The sequence below is a fragment of the Dipodomys merriami genome, unplaced genomic scaffold (assembly GCF_024711535.1).
Source record: "Dipodomys merriami isolate MVZ:Mamm:240054 unplaced genomic scaffold, mDipMer1.0.p SCAF_477, whole genome shotgun sequence".
Lineage (NCBI taxonomy): Eukaryota > Metazoa > Chordata > Mammalia > Rodentia > Heteromyidae > Dipodomys > Dipodomys merriami.
The window spans coordinates 54,509-80,965 of record NW_027206043.1 but is presented as its reverse complement, the minus strand read 5'-3'; the positions used below and the strand labels follow the sequence as shown (position 1 = coordinate 80,965).

The window sequence follows — 26,457 nt, the reverse complement described above, 5'->3', positions numbered from 1 at the left end:
TGGGTTTAAAATGAGGGCTGCATGATTGTGAGGAACACTATGTGTGTGTGTGTGTGTGTGTGTGTGTGTGCATGCGCGTGAGCAGTCCTCAGGCTTGAGCTCAGGGCCTGGGTGCTGTCCCTGAGCAATTTTGCTCAAGGCTGGCACTCTACCACTTTGAGCCACAGCACCACATCCAGTTTTCTGGTGGTTCCTTGGAGGTAAGCGTCTCACAGACTTTCCTGTCTGGGCTGGTTTTGACCACCATCCTCAGATCTCAGCCTCCTGAGTAGCTGGGATTACAGGCGTGAGCCACGGGCACCTGGCCGCATGATTCTTTTTTTCTTCTACCTCATGATCAGAGTGCCCAGGAAGGACTGGAAGGTGCTGCAGATGAGCCTCCCCTGGAATCTCAGCTACGAGAATCACACTGCTTGGATGAAAGACATAGCTACATGGACACAGACAGGGTTAGCGTGTGGTGGTTCATGTCTGTAATCTCAGCCACTCAACAGGTAGAGGCGGGGAAGATCAGGGTTCAAAGCCAATCCAAGCAAAAAAGGTTAGCAAGACCTGGGCTCCACCACTAAGCTGGGCATAGAGGTACCTGCCTATCATCCCAGCAACACGGGAAGTGCAGGTAGGCAAATCTCAAGACTAAACGTGTATGTCACTATCCTGTTTTTGGACTTGGTGTATGTTGTGCTTTGTGTGTGTGTGCATGTGTGTCAGTCTTGGAGCATGAACTCAGGGCCTGGGCACAGACCCTCATCTGTTTTGTTCAAGGCTGGTGCTCTACCACTTGAGCCACAGCTCCACTTCCAGTCTTTTGGTGGTTCATTGGAGATCAGAGTCTCACAGACTTTCCAGCCCTGGCTGGCTTTGAACTGTGATCTTTAGTTCCCGGCCTTCTGAGTGGCTGGGATGACAGGTGTGAGCCACCGGCCCCTGGCTGCTTTTGCTTTTGTTCTTTTTCTTCTTCTTCTTTTAAAGAGGGTCTTTCTCTGTGGCCAAGGCTCAGGATCCCAGGCGGGAGCGACCCTCCTCCCCCAGCCTCTCCAGCAGCTCCAGCGGGCCCTGAGGGGGGCGTTTAATTCCAGGTTTAATTCAAGCAGATGCCACCAGGTGGCGACAGAGCCATTTTACAAAACATTTCAAATTCTTTTTGTTGTGTTGGGTTTTTGGTTTTGTTTTTTCATAACTGGGACTCCTAGCCGTGAGCTGGCTGGTCTCCCCCGGCCTCCCTGCCCCGGGAGGGGACAGTGGGTGGAGATTTCCTGTGACCCGGGGACAATCACAGAGACTCAGTGGATCCAGAATGACAGGCTGAAGAGAAACCTGCGGGCATGGTAGGGAGGAGCTCCACAGACAGAGGGGCCCTGGAAGACTTCAGCAGGGCCAGGAGCAGGATTTGTGCTGCAAAATAAAGCTATCTCTTTTTCTTTTTTTGCCCTGTGCCCGCCAGGGAGTTCTGCTGGGTTTACCAAATGCACAGTCTGTGCCTGCAACACTCTACTCTGCTGGGGTGATGTGAAGCCAGCTACACCCAATGCATTGAAGAAGCCCAGGCCAGGTGTCCTAGCTCACACCTGTAATCCCAGCCAATCAGCTACCTGTGATCTGAGGATCCCAATTTAAGGCCAGCCCAGGCAGGAAAGTCTGTAAGACTCTTATCTCCAGTTAACCACCAAAGAAAGCCAGAAGTGGAGATGTAGCTCAAGGGCAGAGCGCCAGCCTTGAGTGAAAAAAAGCTCATGGACAGCACCCAGGCCCCAAGTTCAAAGCCCAGGACTGGCACAAGAAGAAAAAGAAAGGAAGATCAAGTAAGTACACCTGCACTTGTTTTGTTTTGTTGTCCTGGGTCTTGAGCTCAGCCTGGGCGCTGGCCCTCAGCTCTTCAGCTCAAGGCAAGCGCTCTACCACTTGAGCCACAGCGCCACTTCTGATTTTCTACCTGGGCTGGCTTTGAACCTCGATCACCTGGCCCTTCTGGCTCTTAATGAGAGCATAAGAAAGAGAAAACAGAATGGTGCCAAAAGACGGCAGAAACTTCCTGAAATTAGTGAAATACACGTATAAAAGATGCTCAGAGGGCCGGACACAGCGTAAACACAGAGTACCACAGTGAGATGCATGAGAACTGCGCGCGCGCGTGCGCACACATACACACACATACGTACACGCGCGCACACACACGCGCACACACACGCGCACACACGCACGCGCACACACACGCGCACACACACGCGCGCGCGCACACACACACGCACACGCACACACACGCGCGCGCGCACACACGCGCACACACACACACACACACGTGCACACACACACACACACACACACGACCTCCTCGCTGCGGCCTCCTGATCACACACACCCCATGCAGGCCTCCATCCCCTGACCCCTCAGCAGTGACCCAGACAGCCAAGCCCCATCCGGACAAGGCGGGGATGAAGAAGCCTCTGGAAAGATTCCATGATCCCACTCAGGCAATGGTGAGGGTTGGAAGGAAAGAGAAGTCAGGACCACACGGCGCAGAGTGGACGGACAGGAAGGGCCTTCTGGGACGACGCCTCAGACTTAGGAGAACCAGGGCTTGCCGGGCAGGAGGAGCCATGTGTGCAAAGGGCCTGGGGCAGCTTGAGGAGGAGGACAAGAACGGAAGGCCCGGAGAACGAATGGAGCGGAAGAGATGGAGCCATAGGCTGTGGTGGGAGTTGGACTCCGTTCTGGGTGGGTGAGGTCAGCGTGCTGGAGGAGCTCCAGCAGGGTTTGAAGCGTTGCCAGAGTTTGGTTCAAGTTGGCCCTGAGCAAGGATGGAGGAAGGTGGGGGCTGAAGCAGGTGGACGCCAGGGTCAGCACCTAATGTCCGCTCCGCGTGGACCTACAGGCTCACCTGGAGAGGCGGGGTCTCACAGGAAGGGGCGGGGTCTGCGGGTGGGAGGGGCCTGAGGGGAGGCCTATGGAGAGTGGGTGACACGTGGGCGGGGCTTTGAGAGGCGGAGTCTGTAGGAGGTGAGGCTTCGGGGCGGTCTGTGGATGGGAGGGGCCTGGGGCGGGGCTTGAGGAGAGGGGAGGCCTATGGACAGGCAGGTTGTGTGTGGGCGGGGCTTTGAGAGGCGGAGTCTGTAGGGGGTGGGGCTTTGGGGCAGAGTCTGTGGATGGGAGGGGCCTAAGGCAGGGCCTCGAGGAGGCCTATGGAGAGGTGGGAGACAGGTGGGCGGGGCTTTGGAGGCGGAGTCTGTGGGGGTGGGGCTTTGGGGCTGAGTCCGTGGGTGGGAGGGGCCTGGGGCGGGGCCTGAGGAGAGGGGAGGCCTATGGAGAGGCAGGTTGTGTGTGGGCGTGGCGTTGAGAGGCGGAGTCTGGAGGGGGTGGGGCTTTGGGGCAGTCTGTGGGTGGGAGGGGCCTGGGGCGGGGCCTGAGAGGGAGGCCTATGGAGGCGGGTTGTGTGTGGGCGGGGCTTTGGGCCTAGGCTTGGAGGGAGGGGCTCTGGGCGGGGCTTGTGGAGGGGCGGCCCGGCGGTGGGCGTGGCCTGTGGAGAGGCGGGGCCGCGTCTCGGCACTGCAGGAGTGACGCGCTCCTAGGCATGGAGGCGGTTCTCCTGGGAGCAGGCGTCCCGGGCGGGACTCAGCCTGGGCACTGGGCTTTTCTTTTTGCTCCAGGCTGCCGCTCTACCCCTTGAGACACAGCTCCAGGCCGGGCTTTGTGGTGGCTCACTGGAGACGAGCGTCTCGCGAGCTTTCCTGCCCGGGCTGGCTTCGAACCGCGAGCCTCAGCTCTCATCTTCTGCGTCCACGTGCATCCTCCCTGAAGAGCCCCCCGGGTGCTTTGAGACACCCCCCCCCCCCGCTTCCAGCCCGGAGACAGCGCCCGGGCCCTGAGTTCAAGTCCCGGGACTCCACGCACGCACACGCACACGCGCACACAGTTCCGGGGAGGAAGCGGGGCGTGCGGTTCACCCGACGCCTTCGGGGCGGGCCGCCCCCGGCCGCTCCCCTCCGGCCGGGCCGACTACATCTCCCAGCACCGCCCGCTCGGGGCTGCGGGAAGGGGAAAGGGAAGGGAGGGAGAGAAGTTGGGGCCAGGCATTCCCGGAATGCGCTTCCTGCCGGCGGGCGGGGGGCGGGCGCGGGGCGGGGCGGGCGGCCGGGGCGGCGCAGCGGGCGCACGGGCCCGGCCGGGGCCCAGCATGGCCGAGCCGCTGCTCCGCAAAACCTTCTCCCGCCTGCGGGGCCGGGAGAAGCTGCCCCGCAAGAAGTCGGACGCGAAGGAGCGCGGTGCGTGGGGGGCCGGCGGGGGGAAGCGGGGTGCGGAGCTCCGCCCGGCGCTGGGATGCCGAGACCTCCCCCCTCGAGGGGGGACGGCGGGAGGAGCCGGGGAGCCCCCCCCCCGCGGGCCGGACGCCCGATCCGGGGCGGGCCCGGGCGCGGGGAGGGGGTCGGGCGCGGGGAGCGGCGGGCGGGGGTCGGCGCGGACCGTTATGTGCGGTCGGCCGGCGGTGCCAGCGCCGCGGGCTCCCTGGGAGGCCCGGACAGGAAATGGGGACGCGACGGGGCGGCCGGAGGGGGGCCCGGGAAGGGGGGCGAGGCCGGCCGAGCCGGACACCGGGGCCGGCCAGGCCCTCCCCCCCCCCCCCCGCCCCGTCCTCGGCTCACCCGGGGCTGCGGCTGTGCCGGCCTTGGGCACACACCCCCCTCGGGACCCTTCTGCACAGAGGGGGAAACTGAGGCACGTGGCAGCTGCGTGGCTGGCCCCGGGGCCAGCGAGGTGACCTGACGGCTTTTTGTGGGGGTCGTGGGGCAGACACGAGGGGAAGGTCGGGGCCTGACCGCGGAGGGCGGCTGCGCCCCCCCCCACGGGCCCCGACGTTCCCAGGACCGCGGCAGGAGCGTCCCGCGCACACAGGAAGCGGCCGTGATGTCACTGGGGGCGCTGGCCGTGGGGTCCGGGCTGAGGGACGGGGTCCGCCCCAGGTCCACCCGGGGCCGGCCGGACCCGCCCCCCGCTGGGTGTCACGTCTGTCGCCGGAGCTCCCGGGGGAGGGGGGCTGCCTGGAGGGGGCGGGATGGGGGGGCTCCCTGACTGTGAGGCCAGGGAAGGGAGGGGACGGGCGGCACCGTTGCGGGGGTCGCGTGTGGCGAGTGGACGGGGCGGACGCCCCCACGGCTCCGCCCGCGGCCTCACCGGCCCCTCCGCTTCCCCTTCCCAGGCCGCCCCGTCCCGTGCCCGGCGCCCAGCCCCCCGGAGCCCCAGCCCCCGGCCCTCGAGGGCGCGCAGGCCGGGGCGGAGGGGCCCCCGAGCCCGGAGCCGGCCCGCAGCCCCGCGCGCGGCGCCTACCTGCAGAGCCTGGAGCCCAGCAGCCGCCGGTGGGTCCTGGGCGGCGCCAAGCCCCCCGAGGAGGCGGCGGGGCCCGGGGCCCCGGGCGGCGGCGGCGGGGAGCCCGCCGGCGAGATCTGGTACAACCCCATCCCCGAGGAGGACCCGCGGGCGCCGGCGCCCCAGCCGCCCCCGGGGGCCCCGCCGGGCCCGGCCGAGCCCGACGGCCCCGCGCCCCAAGGTAAGGGGCAGGGCGCCCCGGCCCGCCCCCCCCCCCGTCACCCCCCTCCGACCTCTACCCTCCGCCCCCCCCTCCGGCCTCCGCCCCGCCCCGGCCGCCTCCGCTCTGACGGCCCCGCCCCCCGCAGGCCCCGCGCCCAAGGCCTCCCGCACCAAGTCCCCGGGCCCGGCCCGCCGCCTGTCCATGAAGATGAAGAAGCTGCCGGAGCTGCGGCGCCGCCTGAGCCTGCGGGGGCCCCGGGCCGGCCGGGAGCGCGAGCGCGCGGGGGCCGCGCCGGCGGGCTCGGTCATCAGCCGCTACCACCTGGACAGCAGCGTGGGGGGCCCGGGGCGCGCGCCCGCGGCCCCCCGGCCCCCGAGGTTCGGCTACCTGAGCGACGGCGACTCGCCGGAGCGGCCCGCGGGGCCCCCGGCGCCCGCCGCCGCCGCCGCCTTCCGGCCGTACCGCGCGGGCCCCGCCGCCGGCCGCGCGCCGCCCGCCGCGCTCTCGGGGCGCCTCAGCCTGCACCTGTACGGGCTCGGGGGGCTGCGGCCCGCGCCCGGCGCCGCGCCCCGCGACCTGTGCTGCCTGCTGCAGGTGGACGGGGCGGCGCGGGCCCGCACGGGGCCGCTGCGGGCCGGCCCCGACTTCCTGCGCCTCGACCACACCTTCCACCTGGAGCTGGAGGCCGCGCGCCTGCTGCGCGCGCTGGTGCTGGCCTGGGACCCCGGCGTGCGGCGGCACCGGCCCTGCGCCCAGGGCGCCGTGCTGCTGCCCGCGCTCTTCCGAGGTGGGCGGGCGGGGAGGGGAGGGAAGGGGAGGGCGCACCCCCCCCCGCGAGCGCACCCCCCGGTTCAGCCCCCCCGCCCTCGTCCATCCGCAGGGTGCCAGGCCCAGCAGCTGGCCATCCGCCTGGAGCCCCAGGGGCTGCTGTACGCCAAGCTGACCCTGGCCGAGCGGCGAGACGCCCCGGCGCCCGCGGAGCCCCGCGTCTTCGGGCTGCCTCTGCCCCTCCTGGTGGAGCGCGAGCAGCCCCCCGGCCGGGTGCCCCTCATCATCCAGAAGTGCGTGGAGCAGATCGAGCGCCGGGGGCTGCGGGTGAGCCCCCACCCCGGCCCGGACCACCCTCCAAGACAGAGAACCCAGGCTACAGTTCTTGGAGATCTGTTCTGTGTCTGTCTGTCTGTCTTGTCTGTCTGTGCGTGCGCGCGAGCGTCCTGGGGTTTGAACTCAGGCTCCAAGTGCTGTTCCTTAGCTTCCACTTGAGCCACAGCCTCACTTCCAGCTTTTTAATCAGAGAGAAGAGTCTCATAGACTTGACTGTCCGGCCTGGCTTTGAAGCCCGATCCTCAGATCTCAGCCTCCTGACTAGCTGGGATGACGGGCCTGAGTCCTTGCCTTTATCGATCACTGAAATGTTTAATAATACAATCCCACCTGTCCCTTGAGTTCCGTTTCCAGGGAGAAATACCACGAGCCATAGCCCACAGCTGCCAAACTGCAGCTGGGAGAAGAGGTCAAGAAGGGAAGAGTGGGGTGTGGTGGTGCATGCCTAAAGTCACAACAGGGTTAGGAGGATGAAGGTTCAAAGCCAGCCTGGACAAAGTGAGGCTCAGGACTCCATCTGAAAAAAACAAACTTAGGGCTGGGAAGGAGGCTCAGAGGTACAGTGCTTGCCTAGCATGCATGAAACCCTGGGTTCAATTCCTCATCACCACATGCACAGAAAAAGGTGGAGGTGGCGCTGTGGCTCAAGTGGTAGAGCGCTTGCCTTGAGCTGAAAAGCTGAGGGACAGGCCTAGATTTCAAGCCCCAGGACTTGGAGGGGGAGGGAGGGAAGGACCCCAAAGGACTGGGAGCATAGAGGTCAGTGGTAAAGCATTTTCCTAACAAATGCCAGGCCATGAGTTCAAACCCCGGTCTCTCCCCACCACCAGGTAGTGGGGCTGTACCGTCTGTGTGGCTCTGCGGCTGTGAAGAAAGAGCTTCGGGATGCCTTTGAGCGAGACAGTGGGGCTGTTTGCCTCTCTGAGGACCTGTATCCGGATATCAACGTCATCACAGGTCAAACCGGCCCCCTTCTCGCCCTCTCCACTCTGCCCCCTTTCAACCCTGACCTCACAGGTGGCCTGGTGTCTGCAGACACCCTGACTGCAGGCGGCTGTGTCTACAGGCATCCTCAAGGATTACCTTCGGGAGCTGCCCACTCCGCTCATCACCCAGCCTCTCTATCAGGTGGTGCTGGAAGCTATGGCTCAAGGACCCCCAAGCAGGGCTCCCCCAGGTCCCGAGGGCACCCGAGGGCTCCTCAGCTGCTTGCCTGATGTGGAAAGGGTGAGTTAACCCACCTGGGCCTGAGCCTGCATCACCTGCGGGACCAACACCCCACTCCCACAGAGCGGGTTAAATGCCTCGTCCATGATAAAAACCAAGGCCCAGAGTAGTGGAGTGACTTGCCCAAGAAAGCAAATGTCAAAAACAGACGCACCCGGCTCACCCCTGTAATCCTAGCTACTCAAGATACTGAGATACAGTTCCAAACTAGCCAGAGCAGGAAAGCCATGGGGATTCTTAGCTTTAATTAACCAGCAAAACAAAAAAACTAAAAGTAGACCTATGGCTCAAGTGCTAGAGCACCAGGCTTAGGTCAAAAAGCCAAGTCAGAGTGAGAGGTCCTAAGTTCAGGCTCCAGCCCACCCCCCTGCCCCCTGCCCATTTATCGTGGTCACCTTCCAGCTAGAAGACGTGGACCTCGGTCTCCCCACTCTGGGTCCAGACACCACCCGTGTCTCCCCCATAGGTGCGTTGGAGCTCGGCTCTGCCACCTCATGCCCACCTTCCACCCTCCCCGCAGGCCACGCTGACGCTACTCCTGGACCACCTGCGCCTTGTCTCCTCCTTCCACGCCCACAACCGCATGACCCCGCAGAATCTGGCCGTGTGCTTCGGACCCGTGCTGCTGCCGGCACGCCAGGCACCGGCCCGGCCCCGCGTGCGCGGTTCCGGCCCAGGCGTTGCCAGCGCGGTAGACTTCAAGCGCCACATCGAGGTGTTGCATTACCTGCTGCAGTCTTGGCCAGGTGAGCCCGCCCACAGATCTGTGCCGCCAATCCAGGCAGGCCTGTGTTAGTCCTTCTCCCGGGCAGCCAATCAGTGTCTAGGAGTTAAAGGGGGCCACGCCCCCTCATCTGTAAACTGTTTAAGTTCGTCCTCTTGGCCTGCCAATCAGAGGCCTAATTATCTCACACCCAGCCAATGAAATCCTTACCTGGCTGAGGCCTTGCCTCTCCCGAGCCAATCAGGAGCCTGATTGCCGTTGCCGTGAAAGACGTCAGCATTAAGCGATGCCTGTGCTCCCTTCAGATCCCTGCCGGCCCCCAGAGGCTCCGGATGTCGTGCCATACTTGCGGCCCAAGCGACAGCCACCACCGCGGCACTTGCCTCTCGCGGGCCCCGAAGTGGTGACTCGGCCCCGTGACCGCGGGGGCCCAGAGAGCCCTCCAAGCAACCGCTACGCCGGGGACTGGAGCGTCTGCGGGCGGGACTTCCTTCCTTGTGGGCGGGACTTCCTGTCGGGGCCCGACTACGACCACGTGGCGGGCAGCGACAGCGAGGATGAGGACGACGAGGAGAACGGCGGATCGCGGGGTGCTGCCGACTTCGAGGATGAGTTCGACGCGCCCTTCAACCCGCACCTGAACCTCAAAGACTTCGATGCCCTCATCCTGGACCTGGAAAGAGAGCTTTCCAAGCAGATTAACGTGTGCCTCTGAGCCGCAGACGCGGGGACCGGCTGCCAGGACCGGGCGCCGGTTACCGAGGACGGGGATCCTGGCTACCGAGAACCAGGACACTGATTACCACGGAGCCGTGCCTTAATTAGGACAGAGAACTGGGTTACCAAGGACCAGGACCCCCGTTACCCAGAGTGGGACCCCTGGTTACAGGCAGGGCCGTAACTGTCCAAGAGGACTTGAGCAGCTCAACTTCAGCCCTTGTTCTTAGAGACCAGTCTCCTGTGCTGAGAATCATTCCTAGTTTCTAGCACCCAGTGTTTGGACCCCAGTTGCAAAAGCCAGGCACTGGGGCGAGTCTTAGGATCTAGCTCTCGGGACCACGTTTGCCAAGCACCAGGGATTCTGCTGCCAGAAGGCTGTCCTGCTTGGCAGGCTGCCCTCTCTTGCCCCTCCCCCTTTGCAGGGGAGACACCAGTTACTGTGAGTATCACCCTGGGGTGACATATACACACACACCCCAGTCCTCTTGCTGCCAACCAAATCAGTATTAGCTTTGATCACTGTACTCTGTTTCTCCCTCTCCCAGCGGGATTGAAGAAAGGCACTGTGTGAGGGTAGTAGCCCCTATCCTGGCTCCAGCCCAATAGGGGCTGCCTTCCCCCAGCCTCTTTTCCCAGGGAAGACCCCCCCCCAAGATCTGCCACCACAACATGCGGAGATATAAGTCCAACCGACCCTTCCCTTCTCCAGGTATCCCTTCACCCCTGAAGAAAATTGAGCACTTAACCCCTCCCCTTCAGAGGGGCCCCACCTGAACTGTCAGGCTGGGCACTTTGGTACAGAATATATTTATTGCCTCTGTGTGTGTGTGTGTGTGTGTGTGTGCGCGTGGGCGTGGGTGTGGGTGGGTGTGTGGACGTGTGTGGACATGTTCAGAACAGGTGTGGGACTTTTTCAGGGACCACAGAGTGGAGAGGAATTCACCATGTCCAGGCACTTTGTGTGTGTGTGTATGCGTGTGCATGTGGACATGTTCAGAGGAGGTGTGTGGCTTTTTCAGGGATGACGGGGGGAAGAATTCACCATGTCCAGGCACCCTGATGTCCCCAATAGTCCAGTGGGAATCAGGTCCCCTTCTGGTCTTCCTTCCCCTCACCTCCACCTTTGTGAACAATAAATCAATATGCACAAGATTTGTGTCTGAGTCCTTGGGCCCTTATGAGCTGGAGGGGATTTATTCAGATAAGAAGAAAGGGGACGGTCAGGTCTGTAGAGACAAGGGCCCAAAGCTCTCCAGGGCTGCCAGGTGTTTCTCTGAGTTCTGATCCCACCAGCTCCCTCTAGGGAGGGTTGTCGAGTCACTGCAGCTTCCGGACTAGGTCCAGATCCCACAGGGATAAGACTCCAAACCAGCTGAGCAGAGTCCAGGAGCAGGGAGCCAGGCACACCAGCCCCGGGAGTCCCTACAAGGAAATGGAGCCATCGCGCAAGTCCGTCCTCCCAATCAGGATGTTGACCACGACTGGGTGGCCATCCCGGCACTGCCGTTGGCCCTCACGCAGCACCTCGGCGACCTGGTCCTCACTCTTCCCTGACAGCAGCAAGCCCCGGGCCCCCAGACCCATGACTGCCTTGTGATAATCTGAAAGAAGAGGCAAAAGTCAGATGGCAGCAGAGCTCCAGCCCCCATGAAGTCGGCCCAGGAGAGGAACAGACATCCAGCTGGGCCTGAAACAGATCCCTCCACTCCCACAACTCCACTGAGAGCCCTCACCCGTGTAGGCTAGGCCGCAGGCTACGTTGCTGCCCAGTCTGGGCACCTGCTCTCTGGAGATCTGGGTCCAGCCTGCATCATTCCCTACCAAGGCCATCACTGGGATCTACAAGAAAGAAAAAAAAAGGCCAGGCTGTGGGCAGCCCGAGGGCAAGAGCCCTCCCCCACCCTCGGCACCCCCCCTCCCGCACCGCGCCACCACATCTTCCAGAATGGGGGGCAGCAGCTCAGTCACCTTGTGTCTGACGAACGTATCGAACTCCATGAGGCTGTAGCCAAAGGCTCCATCCCCAAACAGGCACCAGACCTGGTAAGGGGGGAGGGGGGACCAGGGCGGTTAGGGGGATTCCCGGACCGGAGAGCTGCAAGGCTCCCACATCCAGTGCCTCACCTCCGTATCCGGCTGGGACAGCTTGGCCCCAAGTGCAAACCCTGCACCAACTCCCAGAGTCCCAAAGGCCCCTAGAGGGACAAAACACACACACACACATGGGCATGGGCATCCACATCCACGGGGATGGTCCAGCCAGGCAAGCTGCCCTCCCCCCTCCCCACCCCTGCATGGGCCATCCCTAACCAGGGTCAAGCCAGCGCAGAGGCCCGCGGGGCTGCACCAGGTAGGCGGCGGTGGCCACAAAGTCCCCGCCGTCCACCACAAGCAAGGCGTTGTCAGGTAGCGCTTCCTCCACGGCCTGCAACACCCGCACGGGGTTCAGGTGCTGGCCCACAGACATGGCTGCCTTCTCCCTGGGATAGATGGCAGAGGTGAGCAGGGCTGGCGGCAAGCTCTGGGCGCGCACGCACACACACACACATGCACGCACACACGCATGCACGCGCACATCCACACCCACCTGAAGGTCTGCTCCTTGTGCCGATCGGCTTCCCGCAGCTCCTCCAGCCAGTCCGGAGCCCACGTCTGGCCCTGAAGGCCTTCCACCAGCTTCAGCATGAAGGAGCCTATGTCGCCTGGGGAAGGGAAGGGGGCAGCTCAGCAGGAGGCCAACAGCCAAGTCCAAACAAAAGCACTCGGGAGGCCATGGAGGCCAGAGGTACCCAGAGCCCGTGAGGACCCGGGAGGGCCAGCCTGATGGGCAAGGCAAGGGAAATGGGAGGCTCGGGGTACAGTCCAGATCCCCAAGTCCTGTCAAGTTGGTCTCTGTTAGGCTGATAAAAACAGTTCCCTGGGGGAGCTGCTGACTCCCATCCTGTCATCCCAGCTACTTAGGAGGCCAGGATCTGAGGATGAAGGTTCAAAGCCAGCCCAGGCAGCAAAGTCCATGAGACGCTTATGGCCAATGAACCAGATAAGAAAAGCAGAAGTGGAAGTGTGGATCAAGTGGTAGAGTGCCACCCTTGAGCCCAGGGACAGTACTTGAGTTCAAGCCTCAGGACTGGCACAAAGGAACAAAAACCACAGCGCCACCACCAGGCAAGTTCCCAAGGGAGACACAAAGCTCTCCTGGGAAACATCCAACACTAAAGCCGGTAGATGGGGCTCGTGTCATCCAAGCAGAGAAACGACCACCCCAACTTATTGGAGCTAGAACCCAGGGCCCTGCATATGGGACGCGAATGTTCTGGGCTTGGGCACAAGGCCTGGGCGCTGTCTCTGAGCTCCTTTGTGCAAGGTGGGCGCTCTACCACTTAAGCTACAGCGCCACGTCTGGCATTGTGGTGGTTCACTGGCAATCGGGGTCTGACAGCTGGCCACGCCCTCAGCGTGAAATGGGGAGAGGCAGCATGGATGGGAGGCTCGGGTCTGAGTGCACCTGTGGACGGCAAGGGTGGGGCCATCCCCAGGAGCCCCCACCCCACCCCACCCTCACCGCCAGCCCTGAGGGTGAGCTGCCCGGATGACCGAGGGGCGGGGCGAAGGCCTGGCACACACCCTGGACAGCCTCCTGAGGTTTCCAGAAGATGTCGGAGTTGAGCAGCATGTCAGCGCGGTTCCGATTCACCACGATGATCCGGCTCCTGCGGCTGAGGATGCGGCCGTAGGAGAGGCGGAAGTCACACACAGCTCCTGGGGCGAGCACAGGCGTCGGTGGTGGAGGAGGGCCTCCCTTCAGATCCACGGGCGCCCACGGAGTCCCCGTTCCCACCCATCCTGGCACCTGAGCCGCCCGCGGCCGGCTCTGTGGCTCTTTGCCTCGGGAGTGGCTCGGACTCACAACCTGGAGGCCCGGGGCTCCCGCCTGTCATCCTAGCTACGAGGGAGGCTAAGGGCCGAGGACCGAGGACTGAGGTCAAAGCAGCCCTGGCAGGAAAAGCCCTTGGGACTCTCATCTCCAGTGAACCACCCAAGGAAGAGACGCCGGGAGTGAAAACACTAGGGGCAGCGCCCAGCCCTGAGTTCCAGCCCTGGGGCTGCCCGCTCCCCCCCCCAAAAAAAAGGAGAATGTGGCACAAACCACAGTGTGACGTTTCTGAGGCCAGACCTCAAGAGGCTTCAAGAACTGGAGATGACCATGTCCCCACCTGCTAAAGCCTTGGCACCAAGGAAGGGAGGGAGGGAGAGAAGGAAGGAGGGAGGGAGAGAGGGAAGGAGGGAAGGAAAAAAGGAAGGAAGGAGGGAGGGAAGGAAGGAGGGAGGGAGGGAAGGAGGGAAGGAGGGAGGGAAGGAAGGAAGGAAAGAAGGAAGGAGGGAGGGAGAGAGGGAAGGAAGGAGAGGAGGGAGGGAAGGAAAGGAGGGATTTGAACTCAGGGTCTAAGTGCTTGGCTGGCACACAGTTCTACCTCTTGAGCCACAAACCCTAACCCTCCCCCCCTTTTTTTTTTCTTTAATATTCCAAATGGGGTCTCATCCTGTGAACAGGGCAACCGACGTTCACAATCCTCCTGCCTACAGCCTCCCATGTAACTGGAATCCCATGTATGGACCAACATGCCTGGGTTCTCTGTTGACAGGGGATCTTGGCTCTCTGTTAGCCCAGGCTGACCTCGAATGAATGACAAGCCTCTCCATTTCCACCTCCCACATAGCTGGGATTACATGCATGAGACACTATGCCTGACCATGTTGGTAGGTCTTAAGTAATCATACACGTGTCCTGAGTACCAGAGTAGCACTTCAAGTGATTAAGTTCGATGGGCATCGGTAGCTCATGCCTGTCATCCTAGCTACTCAGGGGGCTGAGATCTGAGGATCATGGTTCAAAGCCAGCCCGGGCAGGAAAGTCCATGAGACTCTTATCTCCAATAAACCACTCAGAAAACCGAAGTGGCGCTGTGGCTCAAGCGGTAGAGCGCGCTTGCCTTGAGCTGAAGAGCTGAGGGACAGTGCCCAGGCCTGGAGTTCAAGCCCCCCCCTTCCACCCCCCCCAAAAGTGATTAAGTTCCTGTCTTACCAATCAAAAAAGGCCCTGAGTTCAAACTCTAGAAACACCAAAAAGAGAGGGGAAAAAAGTCTAAAAACATAGTAATAATAAATGTTTTGTAAGCCACTGAGTTTGGAAAAGCTAATTATAGTCCCACTCCATAAAATGACTTACTTTTTTTTTTTTTTTTGGATCAGTCCTGGGGCTTGAACTCAGGGCCTGGGCACTGTCCCTAAGCCTTTTTTTGTTCAAGACAAGCACTCTACCAACTTTGAGCCACAGCGCCACTTCTGGTTTTCTGGTGGTTCATTGGAGATAAGTGTCTCACAGGGACTTTCCTGCCCGGGCTGGCTTTGAACCACGATCCTCAGATCTCAGCCTCCTGAGTAGCTAGGATGACAGGCGTGAGCCACTAGCACCCAGCCATTTCGAGACACTTTGGGGGAGGATGGAACACACAGATATTTGCCTGGCCGCTCGGGCGAAGCCAGCGAGTGGGGTGGTGGCCCGCTGGCTTCTGAAACGGATGCTGTGATATCAGTTCACGACAGCGAGATCACCCAGCGCCCAGCCATGTGTCTATCCCAGGGTCCTGTCCGTAGGGATACATGAGGGTTCGTGGGAGCGGGTGTGGACACAGTCAGAGCTCAGACACAGCTCTCGGGGCATGTGGCGGCTCTCAAAGCACATCATGTCACGTGTGTCACCACACACGTGTCCCCCTTGGGGAAGAGAGGGAGGGTGGGCCCCAGCGAGGAGGAGGGGCAGGGTGGCAGGGGGGAGGCGGGAGGAGACGGACGCTCACCTGCCAGGATGACCACATCGGCTTTCTTCAGGGCAGCACCACGGTTCTGCCGGATGTGAAGGGGGTGGTTCTTACCCAGCAGCCCCCGCGCCATCCCTCCCAGGAAGCAGGGGACACCTAGGGTCTCCACGGCAGCCCTATGGAGTCCAGGCAGGGCAAAGATCAGCGTGTGGCCCTGGGGTGCGAGAACCCCAGGGACCAGGCAGGGCATGGGAGGGACAGAGCCGAGGCTCTCACCGCAGCCGGGCAGCGGGCGTCGGGGGCAGCAGGGCCTGGCTGCCCATCACCAGCAGGGGCTTCTTGGCCCGGCTCACGATTTCCACACAGCGCTGAACCTGGGACGAGAGGTTCGAGATCGAGCACAGCCCTCCCCCCACCCCCCTACTCCCGGGCCAAGCCTGTAACCCGAGCAACTCTGGAGGATGCGATCTGGAAGTTCGTGAGTTTCCTATCTCCCATCAGCCACCAAAACGTGGAAAAGTGAGACTTGTGGCTCAAGCGGTAGAGAGCAAGCCGTGAGTGAGTAAGGAAGGGACGGCATCCACACCGAGTTCACTCCCCAGGACCAGCTCACACCCAGGCCCGACTGAGGGAGAGGGTGGGCAGGACCACAGGTCGCTCACCTGCTGGGAGGGCGCCAGGGGGATGTGCAGGGGCAGAGGCCCCTCAGGCTGAGGCTCCCAGGCACCCGCAAACAGGTTGGCCAGGCAGTTCTCTAAGTACCTGGGCGTGAGACAGGAAGGAAGCACTTTTTTTTTTGTCAGTCGTGGGGCTCGAACTCTGGGACTGGGCGCTGTCCCTGAACTCTTCAGTCCAAGGTGAGCGCTCTACCACTTGAGCCATGGCGCCACTTCCAGTTTGCTGGTGGTTCATTGGAGATCAAGAGTCTCAGGGACTTCCCTGGCCCGGCTGGCTTTGGACTACTGATCCTCAGATCTCAGCCTCCTAAGTATCTGGAATGACAGGCGGGAGCCGCTGGCACAGAGCAGGGAGGAAGCACTCTGCCAGTGTTAACAGGGGAATCCAGGAGCTGAGGGTGGAGAGGAGGGTCAGACAGACGGGCTCCGGCCGTCTGGGCCCCATCCCAGCTGTGGGGCAGTAGGCAGGTGACAGCGCCCCTCTGAGCTTCTCCCGCTGTAGAATGCCCCCCAAAGGTCTACTCTCAGCCCATTTAGATCTTAAGGTTCACTGTGAGCAGTGGTCGAGGCCTACAGACAGAGCGCGACTCCATCCCTAGCACGTGAAGTTTTTTAAAAGGCTCCTTGCCAACTGGTGGCTCACACCAGTCATCCTAGCTACTCAGGAGGCTGAGATTTGAGGATCATAGTTCGAAGCCAGCAAGGCCAGGGAAGTCCATGAGACTCTTATCTCCAATGAACCACCAGAAAACTGGAAGTGGAACTGTGGCTCAAAGTGGTAGAGCTACTCGTCTTGAGCGAAAAAGCTCAGGGACAGAGCCCAGGCCCAGAGTTCAAGCCCAGGACTGATGAAAAATAAAAAATAATAAAAATAAATGTAAAAAGCTCCTTGAGGGAGGACTGGGGCGTGGCTCAGCTGGGAGGGCTGGACTTCAGACGGGGGTGTGGCCTAACTTGGGAGTGTGGCCTTGGTGATATGGGCGTGGCTTCCTGGATGGGGAAGGTGTGGGACTGGGCTCCAGTGGGCCTGGCCCAGAGGTGGGGCCGTGGCTCAACAGTAGAGGTGTGGCTTATCTGTGGGGGTGTGGTCTTTGTAGAGGGGCGTGGCTCGTCAAGGGCATGGTTCCGCCCAGCTGGGGCATGGGCGTGGCTCTGCCGAGGGGCGTGGCTCAGCCAGGGCTGGGCGGGCAGGGCACTGGTTCACGGCCCTAGCAAGTGCAAGGCCAGAGTTCGTGTTACAGAATCCTGAGTTTCCCAAAGGCCCTGTGTGGATGCCCTGGATGCACACACGAATCCAGCCCAGGCTGGCCTTCAAGGCACGTTTAACCTGGGAAGGTAGGCACGTGGGCACTGGCAGAAGAGTTGACCCAGAGGCAAACGCCTACAGTTGCATAGAGAAAGGCCAAGGAGGCCAAGGGCAGATGGAGAGGAGCCCAGACTACAGGGAAATGAGGCCTCCTGAGGGCCAGGGAGGGGCAGGAGGGGCGGGGACAGGGTGAGGAGAGGCTGAGGGCATGGACAGCAAGTGGCTCCTGCTAACGTCAGCCTTCAGCCGGAGCACGGCCCACACCCCCGGACACGGGGACCCAAATGTCTTCCTCACCAGTGTCACCCTATGGCCGGCCTGGAATCTGGGGCACAGCTGGTGCTTACTACATATATAGAAAGAGAAAGGAGGATGGACAAAGGGAAGAGGCCGAGGGAGAGCAAAAAGAAGAGAGAGAGCCAGGAGCCTGTGGTGCACACCTGCAATCCTAGCTTCTCAGAAAGCTGTGATCTGAGGATGCCAGTTCCAAGTCAGCATGGGCAGGGAAAGCCCATGAGATTCTTATCTCTCAGTAACCACCCAAAGGGGCAGAAGTAGAGCTGTGGCTCGAGTAGCAGAGTGCTAGCCTTGTGCAAAAAAAATCTAAAGGGTAACAAGCTAGGCCCTGAGTTCAAGCTCCAATAAGATATGCTCCCCCGTCCCCCCCCCCCAAAAAAAAAAGAAAGAAAGAAGCTGGTGGCTCATACCTCTATTCCCAGCTAGTCAGAAAGCTGAGATCTGAGGATCACAGTTCAAGGCCAGCCCAGGAGGAAAATCCATGAGACTCTTACCTCCAATTAACCACCAAAAAATCAGAAGTGGAGCTGTGGCTCAAAGTGGTCGAATACTAACCTTGAGCAAAAGAAGAGCTCAGCAACAGCACCCAGGGCCTGAGTTCAAGCCCCCAGGTTGGGGTCAGGGGGAGGAAAGAAAGAATAGGAAGAGAAGGAGGAAGGTAGAGGAGAAGGAAGGGAAGGAGTGCTGTTCTGAGCTCAGTCACTGACTCCACTCATCTGCTGCCATAACCTTATTGGTTTTTCAATCCACCAAGGTTCACTCCAACCTCCGGACTTTTGCACATGCTGTTCCTTCTCTACCTGGACCACTTTTCACCCCGGTTGGCTGCGGGGAGGGAGAAGGGTGTGGGGGGATGGCTCCACTCACCAGAGGACCACACGACCCATGAGGCCTTTGGGCACCTGTGCAGGAATCGTCTCTTTCTGGACCATGTAGTAAGGGTACAACACGTCGAGGGGCAGCTCCACAAACACGGGGCCTGCAGGGACAGGGAGGGGCCGTGCCTGCGTCACCTCCGGCAGCCCCCCCGGACCCCTCACCCCCGGCAGCCCCCCCCCGGACCCCTCACCTCCGGCAGCCCCCCCGAGCCCCCGGCCTGCACACTGCCTGGACCCCTCACCTCCAGCAGCCTCCCCCCCGGGCCCCCTCACCTCCGGCAGCCCCCCCAGACCCCTCACCTCTGGCAGCCCCCCCAGACCCCTCACCTTCGGCAGCCCCCCCGAGCCCCCGGCCTGCGCACTGCCCAGCCTCCTCACCTCCAGCAGCATCCCCCCCGGGCCCCCTCACCTCCGGCAGCCCCCCCCGGACCCCTCACCTCCAGCAGCCCACCCGGGCCCCCGGCCTGCCCACTGCCCAGCCCCCCTCACCTCTGGCAGCCCCCCGGACCCCTCACCTCCGGCAGCCCGCCCGGGCCCCCGGCCTGCCCACTGCCCAGCCCCTCTCACCTCCGGCAGCTCCCCCGGGCCCGCCGGCCTGCCCACTGCCCGGCCCCCCTCACTTCCGGCAGACCCCCTCCCGGGCCCCCCGGCCTGCCCACTGCCCAGCCACCCTCACCTGGGGTGCCCGACTGGGCGGCAGCTATGGCAGCCCGCAGGGTGGGCACGATATCCCGCACCCTCCGGACAGATGCACAGAACTTGCAGAGTGGCTGGAACAGGGACATCTGGTCGATAGCCTGGAGGGCACCCCGTTTCTGGTGGAGAAGGGAGAGTCCCCCACACTTACCACCTGAGCCCCAGGAGCCCCCTCCCAAGCCCCAGGGGACCACGCACCTGCAGCAGCGTGCTGGCCGCCCCTCCCAGGAGCAGGACGGGAGACTGAGCCACCTGCGCGTTCTTCACCGCCGTCACCGTGTTGGTGAGGCCCGGGCCCGCGGTCACCGCGGCCACGCCCACCGTCCCTGGACCACAGACTCGGGTCACCGTCTGCTCCCGGCCCGCCGACTGCCCTCCCCCCCTTTCCTCCCAGCCCCCCGGGGGTCCCCACGCCACAGCAACGCCCTCACCTGTCAGGCGGGCCACTGCGTCCGCGGCAAAGACGGCGGTCACCTCGTGTCGTGTGTCCACCACACGGATGCCCAGCTTCTCGCTGGCCACGAGCAGTGGGGAGATGTGGCCCCCGACCAGCGTGAAGACAAAGCGCACGCCGTGGGCCCGGAGCACGGCCGCCACACTCTCTCCACCATGCCGGATGCTCGCCTTGTCCACCTGCACGAAGGGGTGGGAGTGGGGCCCATGGTCAGGGGGCCTGGTTCAAGGGGTTGAGCGCCTGCCTGGTAAGCAGAAGGCAGTGTGGAAAGCCCAGCTCCACCAAACGCAGAACTGACAGGTATGAGCCACCAGCTCATACCTCTAATTCCAGCTACACAGGAGGCTGAAATCTAGGATCAACTGTTGGAAGCCAGCCTGGGCAGGAAGGCCTGTGACACTCTTTTCTCCGGTGGGCCGGCAAAAAGCCAAAGTGGAACTGTGGCTCAAGTGGTAGAACACCAGCTTCAAGTACAAGGCCCTGAGTTCATGCCCCAATAGGAGAACCAAAAGTAAATAAATAAAAGTGAAGCCTATCTGACATGCAGGCTCACGCCTGTGATTCCAGCTACTCAAGAGGCTGAGATTAAGAGGATCACTGCTCAAAGCCAGCTCAGGCAAAAGTAAGTTCACAAGGCCTGTTCTCAGATGACAGCGGAGCCCCACAGCACGCGTGTTACTCTAAATTACAGAGGAGGCTAAAATTGGGAGGAACATGGTTTGAGGCCAGCCAGAGCAAAGTCAGGCCTTATCTCAAAATATAACCAAAGCAAAAAGCATTAGAAGAATATGAGCACCCCACAGGTCCTGGGTTCAAACCCATTCGGCCAAAAGAGTAGGGGCAGGGAGAGAGAAAGAAAAATCAAAGCCAGGCTTGGCAGCTCACACACCTGTAATCCCAGAGACGAGTTCACATTTCAAGGCTAGCCTAGACTAAACCTGAGCAAGACCACACCTCACACCAATAAGCTGGGCTTGGTGAGGAACACCTGCAACCCCGGTGACATGGGTGGGTAGAGAGGAGGATCGCGGTGTGGCTCTGGCCCTGGACACAATCATGAGACCCTACCTGAACAATAACTACCTGAAAAATGTTGACAGCCAAAAAGGGGGTGGTGGGGAGGTTCAAGTTCCAGCTCAAGACCCTGAGTTCAATCCCCGGTACCACCCCTCCAAGAGAAGGGGGGGCCTGGAGAATGTGGGTGTTGGCTAGAGACATACCCCCACAATATTCTAGGTTCCAGATCAGAGGACGAGATGGTATCAATCTTTGGGCATTTTATTCCCTCCCGTGGCTAAGGATAAGACTTGACTTCCCTAAGCAAGATGGACAGTCCGATAGAACCCACATTCTCAAGGGCCTCATACCTGCCTCCTCCCCAGAGATGTTGGGGAGACCAGGAAGAAGAAAGAGAAGGTGAATCCTCACCGGCCCAGGGGGCTGGGCCAGAGCTCAGAGGGCAATGTTGCTAACTCCTGTCCCCGCAGGGCCTGACTACCCGACTGCTCACTCAAGCCTTACTTACCTGCCTGTCTCTGGCTCTGCTGGGCATGCCCTGCTGTCAGGCTGCCAGCCGCGTGCCTGGCAGGAAGGCATCTGCTTGGCAGAGACAGCCATGAGCATCCAGCCCTCGTTGTCACCCTCAGCAAGAACGAATGCCTGAGCTCTGGTTTTGACCCCGACTAGAGAGCAAGCACTGGAGGTAAATTTCTCTTGTTTCATGGATTGTGGGGCTTGAACTCTGGGCCTGGGCCCTGGTCCCTGAGCTCCTTCCCCCAAGGCTGGCGCTGTACCACTTGGCGCCAGAGTGCCACTTCTGGTTTATTGGAGATAAGAGTCTCACATGGGACTTTTCTGCCCCGGGGCTGGGCTTCAGGATCTCAGCCTCCTGGGGAGCGAGGATGACAGGCGCGCCTGGGCTTGATTTTTACTCATTGACTTTTCATCTCGGATCAAAAGCTCTTCCCCAAGCAGATCACCTGGGGGTCAGACCCATCCTTGACCTTTCTGGGGCTTGGTTTCCCCCTTGTGGAAATAAGAACGGGGAAATAACCGGTACCTAACGTGACCTGGCACGGGGGTTGGGTGAGACGATCCGCCCCGATCCTGAGTGGATGGGCCGCAGGACCCTTGGCAGCGGGAGGGGGGGTTGGGGAGGGGGAAGGAGAGTGACCCCAAACTCTGTGACCCCGGCCGGGGGCGGGGGCGAGGGCAGCGCCCGCGGCTTCCGGGATCGCTGAGCGGGGTTGAAGTCCAGCGGCGTGGGGACGCCCTCGGGCCGGGCCGGGCTGGCAGCCCGCCCCGGGCTCTCTCGGAGGCGCGGTGTGCGGTGCGCGGTGTGCGGTGTTTTGGAGTTTTGTGGGTCTTGGCTCCTCCCTCCCCGCAGCCCGCCTCCCCCCCCTCTCCCCGGCCCTGGCACCTTGTGCATCAGCCGGTAGAGGAGCCCCAGGCGGTGAGCGGCGCCCAGCAGGGCGGCCACCAGCGTCCCGAACGACAGGAGCAGGAACACCGGGGAGGGGTCCGCGGCGGGGGCCGCGGCCGCGGGGTTCTCCATGAGGCCGGACCTGAGGGAAGGAGCGCGCCCTGCGCCCCGGCCCGCACCCGAGAGCAATTATCTCAACCGGAAGAGGGCACGGCCCCTCGGCCCCGCCCCGCCCCCGCCCCGCCCCCTCCGCGGACAAGCCACGCCCCCACTGTGACGAGCCACGCCCTCTCGCCGGGCTTCCAGGCTCTGCCGAGAGCCCCGCCGGCCCCGCCCCCTGACGTCACCCGCGGGCGCACGCAATCACACAGGCATCCAAACAGGGAGCCCCCCCTCCGCGTGTCGTCATCAGGAGGTGCGAGGCCCAGCCCCGCCCCGGGCCGGCTGCCCTGGGGTGAACCCCGCTCCCCGAACCTGACTCTGAACCCCAGAGCGTCAAGATGCTTTCGCAAGCTCGGGCCCCCACGGCCCTCCAGCCATCACCTACAGGAAACGGCCCCGAACGCCGCGGACTTCTGCGCGCGCCCTTGGCGTCACGTGACCCGGCACGCGCCTCTACACTGGACCTGGTTGGCGCAAACGCGCCCCCGTAGTCGTTCTACGCTTGCGCAGAGCGGGAGCCACGCCCGGCTCGCCCGCCTGTGTTGACTGGCTGCTTGTCATGCAAGCCCCGCCCTTCTCCTCACTTCTCATTGGCTGCTGCTGCAAGCCTCGCCCCTTTTCTCTTTTAGCCGGAAGGCGTGGCCTCGCGGCGTCTTCCAGTAGTCAGGACTCCCCGCCTAGGCCGGCTTCCTCGGCCTTTCCCTTGCCAGCCTGGCAGGGCCGCGGGATCTGAGCCCGCCCTGTGTCCTGCACTGTGCACGCCGGCCACAGCCCGCCGCCCGCCGCCGCCTGAGTCCACCGTGAGCACGCTGGGTGAGTTCCCGCCACCCGGGAACGCAGCCCCCAGGCCAGCCCGCCCGTGGGCGTGGCTTGTCCAGACCCCGCCGTGGGCGTGGCTTGTCCAGGCCCCGCCCCTGGTGGCTCCGCCCCGGGAGCGGGCCCGGCTGCCCCGCACTCCTGCCACCCAGGCCGCCCGGAGCCTGAGGCCCGGGGCGTGGCGGTTCGAAGCCAGCCCAGGCAGGAGAGCACCCGACACTGTCCTCGGTGACCCAGCAGAAAGCCAGAAGCGGAGCTGTGGCTCCATTCGTCGGGCGTCAGCCGTGGGTGGAAAGGCCCAACGACAGCACGAGGCCACGAGTTCGAGCCCCAGGACCAACACCACGGCCACAACGACGACAAAAACACTTAGTCCTAGCCGGGCGGCTGTCATCCCAGCCACTCAGGAGGCTGAGAGCTGAGGATCGCGGTTCAAAGCCAGCCTGGGCCGGAAACTGCTTGAGACTCTTATCTCCAATGAACCACTCAAAAGAAGAACGGAAGTGGGGGCTGGGAAGGTGGCTCAGCGGGAGAGCACCTGCCTCCCGCCCCGGGTTCGATTCCTCAGTCCCACATGAGCAGAGAAAACCGGAAGTGGCGCTGTGGCTCAAGTGGTAGAGCACTCGCCTTGAGCTGAAGAGCTGAGGGACAGCGCCCAGGCCCAGAGTTCAGGCCCCAGGACCGACAGCACAAACAAAACAGAAGTGGAGCTGTGACTCTCCTTGAGCACAGAGCTCAGGGACAGCGCCCAGGCCCCATGACCGACAAAGAAACCAAATAAACAAAGTAAATAAATAAAGGGTATAAAAGAATTCCTTTGATGATCTGTCAAACATGTCCAACAAGCCACTTACTCAGTGTGTTTACAAGACTCAGTCTGAGCCGCAGAGCTTTTACAAAGAGCAGTTCATAAAGGCCCATGAATGGAGAGGAAATTGCCCAACTCCCCCCACCCACGAAAATAGTAGCAGATTCCCCCTGAGTTTGGCACAAGATGTGGATGCCAAGCCTGTGCCCCCCCCCCCCCAAGCATCGGCGACTGGGCTGTTCCCAGCCAAATTTCTTTGATCCAATTCAAGGGCTGATGACCTTTGCCCTTCATCTCTGGAGTCTCCCAGCTTCAGAGTTACATGAAAGTCATTTCAGAACTCACTTCTGTGCCTCTCCAGCCGGGTCACAAGCTGATCGCACAACACCCAGTCCACCCTCAAAGGGATTTCTCAAAGAGATTTTTCTTTTTCTTTTCTGGGGGCATGAGGGTGGCAAAGATCAACCCCAGGACCTTGGACATATTAGAAAAGTGCTAATGTCTGAAAGATGTAGACTTTTTGTTTGACTGAGGTTGAAATTCAAGGCCACCCCAGTGCCTGGCTTTAGCTAACATTTCAGATTAAGAATAAATCTATAAATACATATAGCACATTTTTAGTCATACAGGAAATGCAATTCAAAACACAGAGATTCCATCAGAAGGGCTGTTAACAAGAAACACACACACACACACACACACACACACAGAGAAAGAAAAAAACAAACGTTGAAGAAGATGGAAACAAGAAACCTTACACTACACTACACTCTTCGGATCGCAGGCACCGTGGACATAACAAGCCAATTCTCAAAGACCAAACACAGGCCAAGTGAGCGCAGTGGCTCATGCCTGTAATCCCAGCTACCAAGAGGGCTGAGATCTGAGAATCTCTACAGTTCAAGCCCAGCTTGGGGCCTGAACTCTGGGCCTGGGCGCTGTCCCTGAGCTCTTCAGCGCAAGGCTAGTGCTCTACCACTTTGAGCCACAGCACCACTTCCGGCTTTTTTCCTTTTGCTTATGTGGTACTGAGGAATCGAACCCAGGGTCTCATGCATGCAAGGCAAGCGCTCTACCACTGAGCCACCTTCACAGCCTCCACATGCAGATTTTTTTTGGGAGCAAAAGCTCCTTGATCTCTTTCTGGGTTCACCAACTGTTCCTTCCACCCATGAGTCAAACACAACATCACCTGGGCCTGCCCCCCCCCCTCAGGTAGACTGAGTCACCAGCCACCTGCACCCGCCCCAGCCTGGCTGAAGGGGCTGAACAGGTATTTCCACTGGAGTCAGCAAAAACAAACACCCGTCTTCCCCAGGTGTTCTTGGGAAACACAGAACCAAGGCCAGAAGACTCTCTAGTAACCGATAAACGCACAGATTCCAAATTTGAAAGGAATATAAAGGCTTCCTATTAAAACGAAAACAAAAACTTGCATCTGCTCAGTGTGAACCATAAAAGTGACACAGACTGGCATGGCGGCCCAAGCCTGTCCTTCTAGCTACTTGGGTAGCAGAGATTCGAGCCTAGTCTGGGCATAAAATTTTGAGACAAACTGGGCGCCAGTGGCTCCCGCCTGTCATCCTAGCTACTCAGGAAGCTGAGATCTGAGGATCTAGGTTCAAAGCCAGCCCGGGCAGGAAAGTCCATGAGACTCTGATCTCCAATGAGCCACCAGAAAACCAAAGTGGCGCTGTGGCTCAAGTGGTAGAGCGCCCGCCTTGAGCTGAGGAACTCAGGGATAAAATAAAAACAGTAAGATAGGATGACCTAAAATAATAAAATAATAAAGGAGAAAGCCAAGCTGGGCCTCGTCTCTGGCCACCAACCTCCAGGCCGGGGTTCCCACGGCACAGGTGTCCGCAGCGCCACCCCCGGCATGCGCCGGTCACTGCAGGCCGCCAGGCCCCTGGTTCCCAGGGTGCAGATCCCGCAGCGCCACCCCCGGCATGCGCCGGTCACTGCAAGCCGCCAGGCCCCTGGTTCCCAGGGCGCAGATCACCACAGCGCCATCTCCTGGCACTCACCGGTCACTGCAGACTGCCAGCCCCGGGTTCCCACGGCATAGGTCTCCGCAGCGCCACCTCCCAGCATGCACCGGTCACTGCAGACCGCCTGGCCAAGGGGTTCCCACGGCACAGGTCTCCACAGCGCCATCCCCCAGCATGCACTGGTCACTGCAGGCCTCCAGGCCCCTGGTTCCAAGGTGCAAATCTCCGCAGCGCCATCTCCTGGCACTCGCCGGTCACTGCAGGCCGCCAGGCCCCTGGTTCCCAGGGCGCAGATCACCACAGCGCCATCTCCTGGCGCTCGCCAGTCACTGCAGACCGCCCAGCCCGGGGTTCCCACGGCACAGGTCTCCACAGCGCCATCCCCCAGCATGCACTGGTCACTGCAGGCCTCCAGGCCCCTGGTTCCAAGGTGCAAATCTCCGCAGCGCCATCTCCTGGCACTCGCCGGTCACTGCAGGCCTCCAGGCCCCTAGTTCCAAGGTGCAAATCGCAGCGCCGTCTCCTGGCACTCACCGGTCACTGCAGACTGCCAGCCCCGGGTTCCCATGGCACAGGTCTCTGCAGCGCCATCCCCCAGCATGCACCGGTCACTGCAGGCCGCCAGGCCCCTGGTTCCCAGGGCGCAGATCACCACAGCGCCATCTCCTGGCGCTCGCCAGTCACTGCAGACCGCCCAGCCCGGGGTTCCCACGGCACAGGTCTCCACAGCGCCACCCTCTGGCGTGAGCGGGTCACTCGAGGCTTCCAGGCCCCTGGCTCCCACGGTGCAGGTCTCCGCGGCGCCCTCTTCTGGCGCGCGCAGGTCACTGCAGGC

General features: G+C 61.5%; 2 protein-coding genes across 3 annotated transcripts; one reads left to right on the top strand and one right to left on the bottom strand.

Annotated features, from left to right (window-relative positions):
• The first annotated feature begins 4,155 nt into the window (after positions 1-4,155).
• LOC138808766 (rho GTPase-activating protein SYDE1-like) lies at positions 4,156-10,446 on the top strand. The gene is made up of 8 exons (XM_069994950.1): positions 4,156-4,259; positions 5,192-5,539; positions 5,667-6,308; positions 6,402-6,616; positions 7,456-7,582; positions 7,692-7,852; positions 8,373-8,598; positions 8,882-10,446. Exons 1-8 carry the CDS (start codon positions 4,172-4,174, stop codon positions 9,289-9,291), a joined length of 2,217 nt encoding a protein of 738 aa, XP_069851051.1. The 5' UTR covers positions 4,156-4,171; the 3' UTR covers positions 9,292-10,446.
• A 2-nt stretch (positions 10,447-10,448) lies between these two features.
• Positions 10,449-22,411, bottom strand: LOC138808767 (2-hydroxyacyl-CoA lyase 2-like). 2 transcript variants are annotated; one of them, XM_069994952.1, is made up of 16 exons: positions 22,393-22,411; positions 21,843-22,006; positions 19,401-19,602; positions 19,168-19,295; positions 18,950-19,088; positions 18,263-18,374; positions 15,778-15,877; positions 15,392-15,489; positions 15,155-15,291; positions 12,921-13,055; positions 11,884-11,998; positions 11,607-11,776; positions 11,421-11,491; positions 11,265-11,336; positions 11,030-11,135; positions 10,449-10,897 (listed from the first exon to the last, which is right to left on the bottom strand). In XM_069994952.1, the coding sequence occupies exons 2-16, from the start codon at positions 21,975-21,977 to the stop codon at positions 10,719-10,721; spliced, it is 1,899 nt and encodes a 632-aa protein (XP_069851053.1). In that variant the 5' UTR covers positions 21,978-22,006; positions 22,393-22,411; the 3' UTR covers positions 10,449-10,718. The 2 variants fall into 2 exon arrangements, with proteins under 2 accessions (XP_069851053.1, XP_069851052.1); XM_069994951.1 differs by having other exon boundaries at positions 22,320-22,403.
• Positions 22,412-26,457: the final 4,046 nt, after the last annotated feature.